Here is a 16,351-nt window from a genome sequence, read left to right on the forward strand (position 1 = left end):
AAGTTAAGAACTTGAAAAGTCGGTTCTCAAGAGAACTAAAAAAAATAGTTGATTCTTCCCTGTGAACCGTGACATCTGTGTCAGTGTCACTGGGTGTTTCATATTCCAGGCTGTATATATTTATCTGAATTCGGCAAATACATTATAAAACATCCAATTATAAAACTAAAACAAGGCTACTACCACTGGGATCCAGTGGCCAAATTAAATATTAGACAGCAATTCAGAAAACCACCACTATAAAATAAAACTACTGCAAGAACACTATTTTATGTTATATCATAATCAGAAAACAATTAGTCAAATGGTCACATTTCTAATTTCATCAGATAGCTGGAATAACTCCACAAGGCTGAAAAACATAGGCCAAATCAAAAAACATGTCAATGGACAACTTGAACAGACTTACAGTAGGCTGATCGTCTTTCTGATTGAACCTAAAATGAGAACAGACAAAAGAACTGTTGTAAAACCACCTTAGGTGACAAACAGAAAAAGTTGGCAACAACTGAGGAGTCAGATACTCTTGTGAGTTGCTGTGCATCAGTCAATTTTCTTAAATTGTATATTGTTTTATAAAGTTATATAGACCAAAATAATTAATCAACTAAACAAAATAATTGTATCAATGATAAAAAAAAAAGTCGCCTGTGAATAACGAACTGAAAAAAAAATCCATTAATCTACTTCAGTCAGGACCACTTTTGTCAAAATAATCTTTATTTACTTGCACAGTTTTATTTGGCGGTATGATACTGTTCACGGACCCCCTGCTCTTCCACGCGCTTGCGTGGAAAGCCTGAGGCAGGAAGAGCACCTTCCTGCCCTTCACGAGCCATCATGAACGGCATAAGCAGGGAGCGCAGCAGCAAAGAAAACCCAGACAGAGCAGAGCAACCAACATGAATACAGGAGGAGCTGGGGTGGAGGTGGGTTGCGAAAGTGCCAGCAGCAGAGGAAGCAGGAAGGAGGGTCGGGCAAGAGCAGTTTAAATACCCCGCTCTGAATGCAATTTCCCAATAGGGAGCGGACACGCAGAGTCAGCTGAGCCATCAGCTGATCTGCGCCGGCGATGACAGCTATGCAGTTAAAGCTTGACGTCGTGGCCTGCCAGAACTAACACTACGCTCAATTTAGTTAACCCGTCGCATATAGTCTAAAAATATACTAGTAGTGTATATTTTATAAATATTTAATACATGGCTCTATGAAATGCTGTATTATGAGTGATAAACCACTGCATTCTAAGGTCTGTAACAGACCATTGCTATGTAAAATAGACCGTTGCTAGGGACGCCGCTCTGATCAGACTTGAAATTGTTAGGTTTCAGAAAAATAGGACAGAGAGATTAATTTGAAACCCTCCAATCATAATGGCTAAAAATATCCCGGAACCTGTCATGTCCTCAAATTCAGGCAACAGTAAAAAACTCGAAAAAACATTTCCAAGAATGGAAATGGTGTGAATGCTGAAAGCAGCTGAACGCTGTTGCAGAATTAGCAAATAGTGAATGATCACCATACAAATGTTTGACTGAGGTAGGAATCGAACCCACAATCTCATGGTCAGCAGACTTTCACTCTGCCTCTAGGCCACAGTGTAGACACAGTTGTCTGTTGTCTGTTGATGAGCTGCACTCTGTCTCACTCTGAAGTTAATGAGCCCAAAGCTGCACCTGTTGGAAACACTGTCAACACCAAGAAAGCTTGAGAGTCAAGCTTGAATGACTTACAATGAAAATTTCTGTGAATTTCAGGCTGAGAGCAGCAGTTTCAACATGAAGCAAGTTATCAGAAGTCAACAGAGGACGACTGGGAAAATAATTCACTATAATTGTTGTTGAGGCAAAATTTGAACCAGCAACCTTCAGGTCTCCAGCCCAGCAAGCTAACCACTAGGCTACAGACAGAGACAGTATGTGAGGGGCAAATAAAACCTTTAATAAGAGGATCACTGGCTTCTGCTTAAAAAAAAAGGAAGGAAAGTGCAGAAATTAGCCACACCAAGTAAGAAGAGGACTTTTTTGTGACCTGTGACTATTTTTTGGTGAATTAAAATGAATTAAAAAGCACTTAACAGCAAGTTACAAAGTTGAGCTCCTTCTCCTGCTGCTGTGAAAAAAATGCATTGGGCTGAATGAGAGCAGAGAGCTCCCTGGCTGCATTTAAAAAATATTTAATAATATATATAAGTCTCTTTGCATTTTTGACCAGAATTTTAGCCAGAAGACAAGTGTGGCTACAAAACTGGAGAAAATAATTTGTCTAGAGTTTAATTTGTGGCCGTGCTGACAGTTTAGTCAGAAAAACACCCATTATAAAGCTGAAAAAAATCAGAAAAAGTTAAATATTTGAAAAAGTATAAAAAGTATGAAAAATTTGAATACATCCGATAAAGTCCAGAAAAAGCTGCACGTTTTGATATATGAATTGTTGAAATAGCACAATGTATGAAGGACTAGAAGAAGACCGTAAAAAGGCGGAAGAAAATGGCCGAACAGAAGAACAATAGTGTGAATGCTGAAAGCATTCACACTAATAAAAGTTTTCATTAGCTCTACGCTGATCAGCTGTTGCTATGGGAACCGTTGCTATGTGCGCAGTTAGGCTTCTTCAACTGCTGCTGGCGTTTTTTTAACTTACATTTTAACCACAAATTGATTGCTCAAATTATTTGTCACCAGTAATTAGCCGAGTAAAGTGATGTAAAGTGAGCAGGCATTGTTATAAAAACCTTATAAAGGGCAGGGCTTTTTCCTGATTAACCTTCCCCAGCTCCCTGCCAGAGATAACATTAAACACAGACACACGCCCTGAATACGGTCGCTGTAACGTTAGTTCACAGAGGCTATCGCTTCAAACTGTCGGTTATATCACAATTAAAAGGTATTTTAAACAGGGAATGGCCAATGGCTTTTATAAAATTACTTTTGAGCAGGAAAACTGCCTTATTAGCTAGCTTAACATTAGCACATTAATACGAGTTGTCATTAGCGTTACCGAAGCAGTTACAGGCAAAAAAAAAAAGAGAAGCTAACTAAATTCAAACATTTTAAGAGCACTAATCTCAAAATAAATAAATAAATTAATACTTAGTACTACTAATTAAATAGTATCACATTAGTACGAAGCCCCTAAAGGGACATGAAAGGACTTTTTTTTTTTTGCGAGATCTCGCAAAAAAAGTGCGCTGTCCGCTGTCTCAGTGCTGAAATGTGACAGCGTGTCACTGCCCGTGAGAGAGAGAGAGTGTGTAGAGAGTTTTGCCACCAGCTTTCCTGTGTCATTTTGTGGAGCAGTAAGGCTATATCTCTGCTGCTCTATAAAACCCTGCGCACACACACTTGCAAGCAAACTTCCCTTCATAAATCACAGAGTTCCTACAAGTGTGCGCAGCTGAATCAGCTTCATGTTCCGCCCTGTACACGCCCTGTTTTAACCGTAGATGGTCAATGCAAACCACCACATGAATGCGGTCTGCATGTCAATGAGCCTGACGTGCTGTTGTTGTGTCGGCGCTGTGAATTAGCTGCAGGTGTTGAAGTGACAACGTGACGTGTTGCTGCAGCTGTTAACGGCGTCAGCGGCACGGAGCGCACGCGGTGTTGTTTTGGTGCACTGCCCTCTCAAATGCTGGACCTGGTTCGGCACATGGTTACAACAATGACAACAGTTCTAGTGAATCTGAAACAAGTTATGAACCAGTCACCATCATGGGCCAGACAGTCGTTGGTCCCTGAAGACCCTCTCCCTCCTTATTCTCCTCCAGCGGTGCCGTGGTGCAGCATTACGCACGGGGCTCACCGCTATAGGCCTATTAACAGTAATTAGACTGATCGATAAAACTTGTTGAGTCAGTTTGTGGTATCCTCCATCCTGAAATATATTCTTCAGAATTAACATGACGCTTTTATTTATGCCGATTTTTTCTCGGTTTTTGTGATGAACAGCATTAAGTAGGACTGATAACAAGAAAACAGAGTGTAACGATTGTGATAGTGGCTTTTTCCCAGTCTTTGATGTTTAATTGACTCTCGATAGGACTGGATGCTTTATTCCATGCAGCCGCGCCGTCCTCTCCTCCTCCTGCGCTGGGGGAGTACAATATGACGGAGAGATGGTGGTAATTAAATATAGAGAAGGAATTTTGATTTTGAATTTTCAGTTAAATTCTAAGAAGATGTTTCTGAAACACGTCCGATGCAAAATAACGCTGTTGAATTAAATCACCATGGCAACATGGATCTAAGGCATACGGGTTGAAATTAAATGTGTGACGGCCGATAATAAAAACATAATCGTTCTTCTCACTCTACATTTCCTGAGTCTGACTTCAGTTCAACACCACACCGCCTGTGTCGCCAATTCCCCTTTTCCTCCAAACCAGCGTACGCATGGCTCAGAGTTTGCTTAGGGCTGCGCACATCCCGTCAAGTTTGTTTTTTATAGATCACAACCTTGGCGTGGAAAGTCACGTACGCCTCTTTCAGGCCCGTTTTGTGCGTACGCAACGGTTATAAATGAGACCCCAGGGGCCTCATTTATCAAAGAGGGTGTAAAACTGCTACTACATTTTTGCGTACGGCGAAAAGACGAAAATGGCGTACACCCAAAATATTTACACCTTTTTCAGATCTATCAAACTGTGCGTACGCACAACTCTCCGCATTAAATCACACCGGACCCAAGAATGGTGCACACGTGAACACACCTCTTACTCTGCCCCCGGAACGCCTATATACAACCATATATGGTCAGCACGTGCATATTTAATTAGCCATGTGCTCTGTGGAGCGGCTACAAAGTGACAACAAAGTGACAACGAGGCGGGCGGAGGACGGGGGAAAGAAGCGGAACTTTTCCGAAAGCAGACGGCGATATCGGGCAATAACTCAGTCAGAAAAATGATCTTGCATTTTAATAAGCTACAATAGAAACAAAAACCTCCCAAATCTCAACAAAAGGGAGCAGAAAGAAGAAGAATCTTGTGTAATCTGCCCCTTTATCCCAGAAAATCTTTTTTTTTTTTTTTAACCTAGATGTTAAAACAATGTAGGAAGCAGGACGATAGTTACCATTACTTTGCACGCCTTTCCACTACACAGTTACAGCTCTACTGGACTCGGTTTAGGTAATTTTCCATTACAGAGTCCTTCACAGTTCCTCCTCAGAGCCGCGTCGTCTCACTCTTTATTCTCTCCTCTCGTCAGCTCCAAACACAGGTGCACCTCGTTAACTCAGGTGACAGATTAATAACAGTCTCAGTAGCTGTAGATCACTGGGCGCTGCTGCCGATGTGTTTTTAAACTTGGATGGTTTGATCCTTGTCGGACGTCACATATAACCTAATCAAAAAAGCAAAATCCACAATCCGCTCTGTTTATCAATTAACATAGAGCCTAGTGTTATTATAGAGCGGGTTGGTAATTTTACCGTCTATCAACCCACGAAGACTTAGGTCATCTCACTGGTCATGAAACGTTGTCAAACTGCAAGTTTTTGGGCGATTGTTAACCACATACAGCTTTCGCTGCTGTTTTGTTTTCTCCCACCGCTGTATCAGTCAGTGAAAGCAGTCCCTGCCTGGAGGATCCCTCGCCTAAAAGCCCAGGTAAACGCGGTAAAAGTACAGCTGTCATTTCGGAGGTGAACATATGGTTATCCCCATATTTACACTTGCTCAAGTCGAAAAAAAAGTCAGCTCGTATCTGAACATCTCTATATTGCTGCTGCCGCCGCCGCCGTAGTAGCAGCAGCAACAACAACATCCTTCTCTACAAACAAATGTTTTTCGTCCTAGTCTCAAAATGTGTCCACAAAAGCAAACGTAATGACTCACTGCGGAAAGCTTGCCAGGCCTATAGTTACGGTTGCTAACGTAGGATTGGACAATAGCCGTTTGTGGGAGGAGTTGGCGAAGGGTCAATTCCTCCTGTTCCTCAAAAAAGGCGTAAATCACGGTACGCCAGGGTCAAAATGGGTGTAAATGTCCGCACTTTTCCCCGTCAGGTTTTGGCTTGATAGATCCCAAATTTGGCGGAGAAAAGTGCGTACGCACAAAACAGGGCAAAAAGGGTGTAAAAAAAGGTGTATCCACAATGATAAATGAGGCCCCTGGTGTCACCAACTGACATGGGAAAGGACGCCATGTGGTCACTTACATGACCTGGAGTCTTTCTGGTTACGGATTCTTCAGAGTTTTATTCTACAATAGTTTTACAACAAACTGCTGATCTTCATGAAACGTGATGTTTTAAACAGGTAGAGGTCATATTTTTTTCTCATGGCACAATTCAATCGGATCACGAAATAAAACTTTCTCTCCCGTTCATTTACATGGAGACTTTTTTCGACCTGAGGTCCCATGGCGACCGTTACTTCCTGCTTCCACTTCGGCCTCTCTATTGGTTTGTTGCAGCGTTGTGTTGAAGTTGATGTTGGTTCTTCTCGTCGTCTCTCAGGATGGTTTACAAGTGGTTCCTGTTGATCTACAAGCTGAGCTACGCCGTGGGCGTCCTGTGCTACCTGGCCATCATGTTCACCATGTTCGGCTTCAACGTCTTCTTCAGGTCCGCTGCTGCTGCTGACACACACACACACACACACACACACACACACACACACACACACACACACACACACACACACACACATGATGGGCCAAAAGGTCGTTTGATGAGTTGAAACCTGCAATAAAACGTTCTTAAATTGAAGTACTCTGCGAAAACTCAAAATCGTACCAAGAATATTTGTCTTATTTCTAGTTAAAATGTAATTTCTAGTCAAAACAAATCTAATTACATTAAAACAAGACTCCTCACATAAAAAGTACTTTTTTATTTCTTTCAAGCATGTTTTCACTTGAAATAAGTAGAACATTTTGATAGTAGAGCAAGTTTTTCTTTACAAGTACAAAAAACTTGCTTTCACTGGCAGATTTTTCTACTTATTTCAAGTGAAAATGATCTAAAAACAAGTTGCTTTTTAGGTGATGAGTCTTATTTTAAGTGGAAAGAGATTAGTTTTGACTAGAAATGAGACAAATATTCTTGGAAAGATTTTGAGTTTGTGTACGTGGTCGCTACACTGTGATGTCAGCGCCTTTACAGCTGTTTTGAAAGCTTTCTCCAGATGCTGGATATGTAAACATGTACAGTGCATAATAATCTATAGTTACTAAGACACGACTGTCTTTGTGTGTGTGTGTGTGTGTGTGTGTGTGTAGGATCAAGGCGGAGGACTCCATGGACGTAGGTGTGATCATGCTGTTCTACGGCCTTTACTACGGCGTCATGGGCAGAGACTTCGCTGAGATCTGTTCCGACTACATGGCTTCTACGATCGGGGTAAAACTCTCCACTCCTCAACGTTTATGTGCCTGGATATGAATGAATAAGAGGTGTCAAAATGTGTTTTTAGCCTCTGAAATTGAGTCTTTTACACACTGCATCCACAAAATTATGGGAATTGTAGTGAAAGTATGACAAAGATGAATCGTAATAGCACTTTACAGATATTTGCACTGACTGTATTAAATTAACACACTGTTGTCCTTGTGTGTGTGTGTGTGTGTGTGTGTGTGTGTGTTTCCAGTACTACAACAAAGGGGGGATGCCCAGCAGGAGCCTCACCAACGACATCTGTGCCGTGTGTGGTCAGAGGATCCTGGTGGACGTGGAGGAGGAGGGGTTCATAGAAGACACCTACCAGCTGTTTGCACACTGTGTCTATACATATATATGTATATATTTTAAATGATTTTCAGTCTTTCTGCCTTAACTCCCCCTCCTCATCCAGATTCCACGAGTTCTGCATCCGCGGCTGGTGCATTGTGGGTAAGAAGCAGACATGTCCGTACTGCAACGAGAAGGTTGACTTGAAGCGGATGATGAACAACCCGTATCCTTCCGTCGTCCATCGTAGAGTTTATTCTCAAAATATAAGGTTGATTTCAGGTGTTAAAGGGATAGTTCAACATTTTGGCTAATTGGCCCCATTGCCATAATCCCTATAGTCATAGCAGTAGGTTCGTTACCTTTAATTGTCGGTGCAAGCTATTTTTAGAACGGCGGAGCAGAGCCGTGAGCTGCTCAGAGCTACGCTACGGAGGCTCATTATGGGATTTCTTGGTTTCCCTCATCAAATACACAATCCAACAACTCCACAACGCTCTGGTGGACAAGTTGTGAGCTGCACATTCACCACGCTATGAGATAATAACACAACGTTACCACACAGAGTTGTTTTAGAGGGAAATACATGCAAAACCGCTGATGCACGTTGCCTTCAGGGGCAGTTTTTCATCAACAGTCTCTGTATTTCCCTCTAAAACAACTCTGTGTGGTAACGTTGTGTTATTATCTCATAGCGTGGTGAATGTGCAGCTCACAACTTGTCCACCAGAGCGTTGTGGAGTTGTTGGATTGTGTTATTGATGAGTTTGATGAGGGAAACCAAGAAATCCCATAATGAGCCTCCGTAGCGTAGCTCTGAGCAGCTCACGGCTCTGCTCCGCCGTTCTAAAAATAGCTTGCACCGACAATTAAAGGTAACGAACCTACTGCTATGACTATAGGGATAATGGCAATGTGCCACTTTGCCATAATGTTGAACTATCCCTTTTAAACACAACAAAAATCAACCATAATGTGCAACCTGTTTAATCTTTTACCACAGTGCGTTACCGTTAAAACGGTCCGTGTCTTCTGGAATCGCTCCTTAACTCCTCCACCTGTCGCCAGCTGGGAAAAGACACACGTCCTCTACGGGCAGCTGCTCGACTGGCTCAGATACCTCGTTGCCTGGCAACCCATCATCATCGGTATCGTCCATGGAATTAACTTCTCACTTGGCCTCGAATAGATAGATCGGCCTCGAGGAGCGACGCCGCTGACGCCGCCGTAGGAAGGTCTGGACGTTGAGTCGAGTGTGAGAGAGACGTTAACGTTTGGCAGCAGGAAGAGGAGGAACTGACTGTAGCTGCTGCTGCTGCTGTCGTCTTATGTTTCGTCGGTGCTTCAGTTCTTGGACCGAGCGCTTGCAAAAAAAAAAAGAAAAGAAAAGAAAAGGAAAGTTTGGTTTGGTGCAGGGCGATCTCGGCCGGTCTTTGGGGGACACCGTGATCCCAAAGCTGCTGCCAACTAAACTGGAACAGAAACATCGAAGCACAGGTCGAGTATTTCATCTTTTCCAAACAGAAGAAAGAAACGTGTCCAGTTTGGAACTTGTTGAAACACTGTCTCTTGCATGTTGACCATTGCTCACTGTAAAACCGGATAAGTTAATTCAACTCAAAAAAATTGTTGTAACTGATTACATAAAAATTTTTAAGTGACAGTTACACAATATTGTAAGTTAAGTAAACATATTTGGTTAAGTACTTTTCACTACATTTTTTTAAGTTAAGAAACTCTTCTTCATTTTGTTATTACTACTCTGTATTTTTGTTTTCAGAGTACTCAAAAACAATAAGTAGAACTAACTAAAACATATTGGTTATGTTAACAGAAAACATTTAATTTCTAAGCAAGACAATGTTCACTTTATATTAACTTTACTTATTTAAGTTCAATATACTTAAATATTTCACTTAATTTTAACTTAAAATTCCCTCAAATTAAGAAACATGAAATACATACTTAATACGTAAATTTTATTAAGTAGCTTTTACTACAAACTACAAACATACTTTGAGTAAACATTAAAAACAGATGAATTTAAATACAAGTTACTCTTTTATTAAGTAACAGCAAAGTAACAGTGCAAGTGCCTTTAGAAAATGGCAAGAGGATTATCCTAGAACCCTGGAAGTGGACAAACTCCTTTCACGGTACAGGTAAGTTTTATCGTGATACTGATATACATCGTGAATTTTCTCAAAGAAAAATGTTGTGGTTTTGAATACCCGACATTCCAAGCATGTCATCCCATTGATGCCAAAATTATAGTAATCCAATATTGCCATAACCATTATGTATATAAAAAAAAGGAATTACATGCTGAAGAACATGGCAATATATCTGATTGTTGTTAACTGTTACCGTATATAGTATATCGCCAACCAAGTTCACTTCCATACAGTATAAACACTCCAAAAGTAACATCAAAAATACAGTACTGGTAGTACTTATAAAACAGTGCAAAGGCCTAAGAAAATGGCCAGAGGAAATAACCACCACATCTATGAGTGGACAAACACTTGTGATCTTACAAATACACAATTTTTCTGGGGGGAGCAAAAACAAAATCAATCACGAAAACTGTTTATTGATTTACTGTTTGGTTAGTTAAAATTTGAAGAGCTTAAAATCGCTAAAATCATAAGGGATAGTTCGAGTTTTTTGGCATGAAGTTGTATGACATCTCACCATTAGTGTTGTGCCTCAACAGTGTCAACACTTTTCCCCTACTGCATCCTGCAAGCACAGTTCTGGCATTGTTGCTGAAGTTGGATCTACAGCTGTAGTGCCACCATTTATTGTTCACTCTGTCTCCCAGAGCTACAGCTGTGGATTACTCTTTTGAACTAATGGTGAGGAGGTCATACAACTTTATATCAAAAAACCCTAACTATGCCTTTCAAATCCAATATTATCATAAACAGTTCTGTTCATTGATCATCACCCGTACATTAACGATTCCACAGAAATGGCTACAGCAGTACAAAGAGAATAGCAAAAATGAACGACCTACTAAGAAGCTACTTGTTTTACAGTAGCCATTTCTGTTATACACATCCATATAGTACAAACACTACAGCAAAAATCACTTTTGAACAGTAACACATTCAAAATTCACTGAGAATACTGTTGAAACAGATCTCTTTTCAAAAAAGAAAAATAAAGTGTATCAAGTGCATCCTGTGCAAATGTATCAAGTAAACAAGAAACCTGGTTTTTGTATGTCCATACACAGGAAATTACTCCACTGCCAAAATGGCATTTTTAAGGCTCAACACCCTAGGCTTCAGCTTCCCATCATCCAGGCCCATCAAGACTTTCTGGGTAAAGTCAAATGTATTGGCCAAGGCTTTTGGGTAACTTAGATGCAGCGCATAAATCAGTGCAAAAAGCATGACAAATGCATCAGCGAATGTGGGGAGCTCAATAACCATGTTACCCTCAAGCACGACTGCAATCCTCTCTGGGCAGAAGAATGTAGCATCTGTTGAACTGGCACTGATCAAGAGGAGCCCAACTGGTACGTCATTGATGTCTGGTTCGTCAGACTGTGACATCTGCGGACAAGAACAGAGATGTTGACCCCAAACTGCCTCAGCTATTTCACAAAAATACTTGCGGTAAATACATTGTTAACTAACAGCCACTGTGTGTGTGTGTGTGTATATATACAGCGGGGAAAATAAGTATTGAACACGTCAACATTTTTCTCAGAAGATATATTTCTAATTGAGCTATTGACATGAACTTTTCACCAGATGTCGGCATCAACCCAAGTAATGCACACATACAAAGAAATCTGAACATTAATGTCCATAAATTAAGTTATGTGTAATAAAGTGAAATGACACAGGGAATAAGTATTGAACACATGAAGAAAAGGAGGGGCAAAAAGGTATGGAAAGCCAAGAAAGCAGCTGGAGTTTGTCAGTATTTAGAATGTAATCCTGTCTCCTATCAGTGCAAAGTAATATCTGCTGGTTTAGTCCTGATTGATGCCTTTTAAAAAGGTTTCTCACCACCAAGGTGTCAGACAATAAGTATTGCATGATGGGCAATGGCAAAGAGCTGTCTAAGAGCTGTCTAAAGACCTACGCAGCCAAAGATTTCAGACAGAAGAGTCAAAACAATAATCAGAAGGGTTCCCTAACAGTCCAGGACACTGGTGGAGAGCTTCAGAAAGACCTGGGATCAGCAGGTACAGTTGTTTCATAGAAAACAATAAGTAACACACTCAACCGCCATGGCCTCTATGTCTTGCATGGTGTGTGTGCATGGAGGCCATGGCGGTTGAGTGCATTACTTATTGTTTTCTATGAAACAACTGTACCTGCTGATTCCAGGTCTTTCTGAAGCTCTCCACCAGTGTCCTGGACTGTTAGGGAACCCTTCTGATTATTGTTTTGACTCCTGTTTTGCAATAGTAAGGTTGTGTAGGTCTTTAGACAGCCCTTTGCCATTGCCCACCATGCAATACTTATTGTCTGACACCTTGGTGGTGAGAAACCTTTTTAAAAGGCATCAATCAGGACTAAACCAGCAGATATTACTTTGCACTGATAGGAGACAGGATTACATTCTAAATACTGACAAACTCCAGCTGCTTTCTTGGCTTTCCATACCTTTTTGCCCTCCTTTTCTTCATGTGTTCAATACTTATTCCCTGTGTCATTTCACTTTATTACAAATAACTTAATTTATGGACATTAATGTTCGGATTTCTTTGTATGTGTGCATTACTTGGGTTGATGCCGACATCTGGTGAAAATTTCATGTCAATAGCTCAATTAGAAATATATTTTCTGAGAAAAATGTTGACGTGTTCAATACTTATTTTCCCCGCTGTATATATATATTTTTTCCCTTTCAAAAGAACTACACAAAAATTCTCACAAGCTCTTATCTTGAGTAATCAGGTCATGCTTCCTGGCAAGAAACATAACATATTCAAACACTGACATTTTTTAATAAAAACAAACAAACTGATTTTCTAGATTCGAGTAAAAAAAATGTAACTGGCATCCCATAACATACTTACATCCCATTGCTTCAGAAATCCAGAGTCATCCTCATGCAAATATGCAGGGAGAGCACGGAGGACAGCAGCACGTCTGACATGGACGTCAACTTGTTCCTTGGGTGTGAAAACATATTCTTGCTTTACTTGCTTTTAGAGGTCAGAGTCCTACCAAATATAAAGAAAACTATTGTAGCGTCATTATCAAGCACCAAGAAGCTTACACAACGTACCTGGAGGTCATAAATCCTGAAGATCTCACTGAGGACTTCTGCTACTTTCCCTGTGCGTGCAGCTGTCTTCCTGAACAAGCTCAGAAAACGGGGGGCGTGTTGATCCAACTCAGCATAGAAGCAGTTCTTCAGGTTGATGTTTGAGATTCTGTGAAACTCTGCACAGATCTGTAAAAAAATAAAATGATTGCTTAAGTCAGAGCATTGTATATGTGTCTTTCCTGAGGAAAAATAAGACACATGGAGATGGAAACGTACACGGACATACTATGACCACTTGTTAGCTTTTGGAGAAAAATTAATCTACATTAGAGTAAGACTATTTAAGTTCTCACTGACAAAACCACACAAAGGAATTAAATTTAGTACATCTACTCAAATGTGATTTGTGAGAGACATATTACCTGTGACTCAAGTTTGAGGGCAGGCCAGCGTTCCAGGATGTCGCCGACAGGTGGCTCATCATCGATGACCTCTTTGCGCCGCAGGGCAAAGGTGGTCTGCATCAACTTTCCAATCAGGAGAAGGTTCTTGTCACTCATCTTCACTTCATCTACGATTTGGAGTCTCAATTGTTCAAGGCTTGCAGCATCTTCACCTCTTGGGAAATTAGGAAGGAAATTCACCTCTGCCCTCTTTGGTCTTTTGATGTTAGCATGGGGAGCTTGTCTGTCTGGGTTGTTTCTGCTCCTCTTCCCAGAATTTACAGCTACCTCAAAAATTCCTGCCCGACTCAACTTACTACGGTAGTTCCCCATTTTAAACCTCAAACTATTTTTCCAACCATACCATCCTGTCTGAGATCCTGGCTCTTTAAGACAGGGATGCTTGGTGACAAGTGCTTCTGCTACCACTGACAACTGCTTATCCTCAGGGTATGCTGTGAAGCTATGCATTTTGTTAGCAAGGCTCTCGAGAACATCATGCTTTTGTCCCTTAGATAACCTAAGCGTTTTCCCTGTTCGCTCATATGTAGCATTTCCCTCATCAAGTAAGAATTCTACCTCATGAGAAAAAGTCGGCACTGAAAAAACATCAGGCCATCTTTCAGCCCTGGCTGAAGTCATAGCATGAGGCAATATTATTGTGTCATCTGATGCAACTGAACTGGCATCACTCTCAGACCTGATCACTTTCAGTACAGCCTTCTGCGGAAGTTCTTCAATGTCTACAAGTGAACATAACTGCCCATCAAAATCTGGATCTTGGTATGCTAGGCTAAAGTCACCGTCTAGCCTAAACTTTTCTTTCATCATAATTTTTAGCTCATCCACAGATTCTGGACGTGAATTGAATGTCATCTTTCTGACAACGTCTGGGGAGATATGGACATGAAGGAGGAAGTTTTGAGCTGCCATTTCCTATCATTAAGAAGGAAAAGAGAGAGAGAATTCATTAATGACAACAATTTGGCTGAAAATAATTGCCAACAATTTCCTTCATATTTCATTTTTCAATACAAATCACTGTTTATGATTGGTGCAAGTCATTATTTTAAGCAGAAGGCACTGTTTCAAGGGACTGTATAATAGAGCTGGGCAATGTAAGGATATCATGATATGGGACTAGATCATCTGGTGATATGGCATAAGTTCTGTCATTTCCTGGTTTTAAAGTCTGCATTACAATAAAGTAATGTTACTTTTTGAACTTACCATACTGATCTGGCTGTTCTATTATATTCTCATTACTGATAATTATTAATCAAAACTCATTGTGTAAATATTTTGTGAAAGCACAAACAATCATCCCTACGATATTGATGAAATATTAATAGGGGTATTTGGTCAAAATATCTTGATGTTTGATTTTGCCCCTATTGCCCAGCACTATGGTACAGTGCAGGTGCCTGCTTCTAAATACATTTTAATGCTTCAAGTCATCAAGTCAGATCAAAATAAATCTTTTTTGTGTCAACATCAAGTGTCCATCAAGAATGTATGCTGTGAGGCTTACTGTGTCATTCAAGTCTGACGGCTGATGCACAAGGAAGTTGCCTGTAGATGTCAGCTCAAACGATCTTAAATGTTCCATGTACCAGCACTCGTAGTCCCTGCAAAGAAAAGACACAGAGTTGTTCACAAGCAGTACATGTTCAATTCTGCTGAATTTTGGAAGTCCTCCAGTCTGGCCTGCAGAAACAAACATTCCTTTTGCAAACTCTGTGCCATTTATGGAGAGCTTTGATGTACTGTATACAGTTTGGCTGTCTGTCTTTGTTTGTATGAAGTCTTTGGCCACTTGTGGCAGTGTTTCGACTTGGACCGAGGTGACACTTGAGGCTTGTGTGTGGGGTCTGAAAAAAGATGGCGAATTGAGGTGATACGCCATCATATGCTGATGCCTGGTTGCAAGAGTTTTCAAGACATTCTTGAAATTCTGTGTGTCGTGTATCACCCTCTTGAAAAAGCGATGTTTTCCCTCAAACCTCATGGTCCAGAGGTTAACAAGTGGCCCAAAACGCTTTGTCAGTTCTGGGTAATGCTCAATGTAATGATGTTTTGGTCTGAGCTTAAAGTCTGGAAACACAGCTTGAAGACCCTGTCTGTGATCACTTATTTTAGCCTGCATGTACTGGATGTGTTCCTCTGTGAAAGATGGGGACAACACCAGCTGCACAATGTCTTTCAGGTCCATCAGTATGGCCCATGTTTCATCTCCTTCCGGAACTTTACTTCCTACCATAAGAGGCAATAACCTCAGCAGAGTGGAATTTTCGTGCCCATTGCCGCCAATGCTTAATTTGGCAGCAAAAGATTTTGGGATTGGGTGTGGTTTGTCAACCCTATCAGAGTGCTGATATGGAAATGTGCGAATCTTTGTGTTTAGATATTCAAGTGTGAAGTATTTCAGACGAATCATCTCCCTGATGCACAAGGCCAATTCCACTGGCACAATACCCTCAAAAAGGTCGTGAAGTATATCAGGCGGGAAACCAGAAATTGGATGAAAATGCTGCAATATCTTACTAAGAGCACACTCACCCTTAACGCCGCAATGAGATGCAGTTTCTCCTTGCACAACTTTCTGCACATGAATATCATGGCAGGTCGTCGTTCTCATGGAAAACTCTCCTTCAGAAACATCTTTGGACTGTCTCTGAGCTGCAGTGCAGACACAAAATCTGCAGGTGTAATCTCCTCTGAAGCACTGTACAAAGCCTGCAAGACCATGAGCAGCCAAATTATCAGCTGCGACACACATGACAGTGCCTTTTACACATTGGCCGACAGGTTCAATAAAGATGCCATCCTGCTCAAGAGTTCTCAAATCTTTCAACAAAGGTGAAAGGACACTTTCATAACCGCAACTCTGCAAATCAGGTACTTTGCACAGCAGAGCTAGCTGTATGACATGAAGGCTGGAACGATACATACTGGGTATATTGGCTAGCAACCAGTATACTGCACAAAGCTTGTGGA

At 41.0% G+C, this 16,351-nt stretch overlaps 2 protein-coding genes across 2 annotated transcripts in view; both read left to right on the forward strand.

Annotated features, from left to right (window-relative positions):
* Positions 1–9,249, forward strand: part of LOC311001345 (RING finger protein 175-like) — a 100,421-nt gene extending 91,172 nt beyond the window's left edge. The window contains exons 8-9 of the mRNA XM_083992413.1: positions 7,798–7,899; positions 8,742–9,249. Of these exons, the coding sequence (XP_083848539.1) occupies positions 7,798–7,899; positions 8,742–8,862 (223 nt within the window). The 3' untranslated portion in view covers positions 8,863–9,249. The remainder of the gene's footprint in view (positions 1–7,797; positions 7,900–8,741) is intronic.
* On the forward strand, positions 6,463–7,758 carry LOC311001465 (RING finger protein 175-like; the record flags this gene model as incomplete). The annotated part of the gene is made up of 3 exons (XM_083992553.1): positions 6,463–6,569; positions 7,226–7,346; positions 7,594–7,758. 3 exons carry the CDS (start codon positions 6,463–6,465, stop codon positions 7,756–7,758), a joined length of 393 nt encoding a protein of 130 aa, XP_083848679.1.
* Positions 9,250–16,351: the final 7,102 nt, after the last annotated feature.

The sequence above is a fragment of the Trachurus trachurus genome (assembly GCF_905171665.1).
Source record: "Trachurus trachurus genome assembly, chromosome: 18".
Classification (NCBI taxonomy): Eukaryota; Metazoa; Chordata; class Actinopteri; order Carangiformes; family Carangidae; genus Trachurus; species Trachurus trachurus.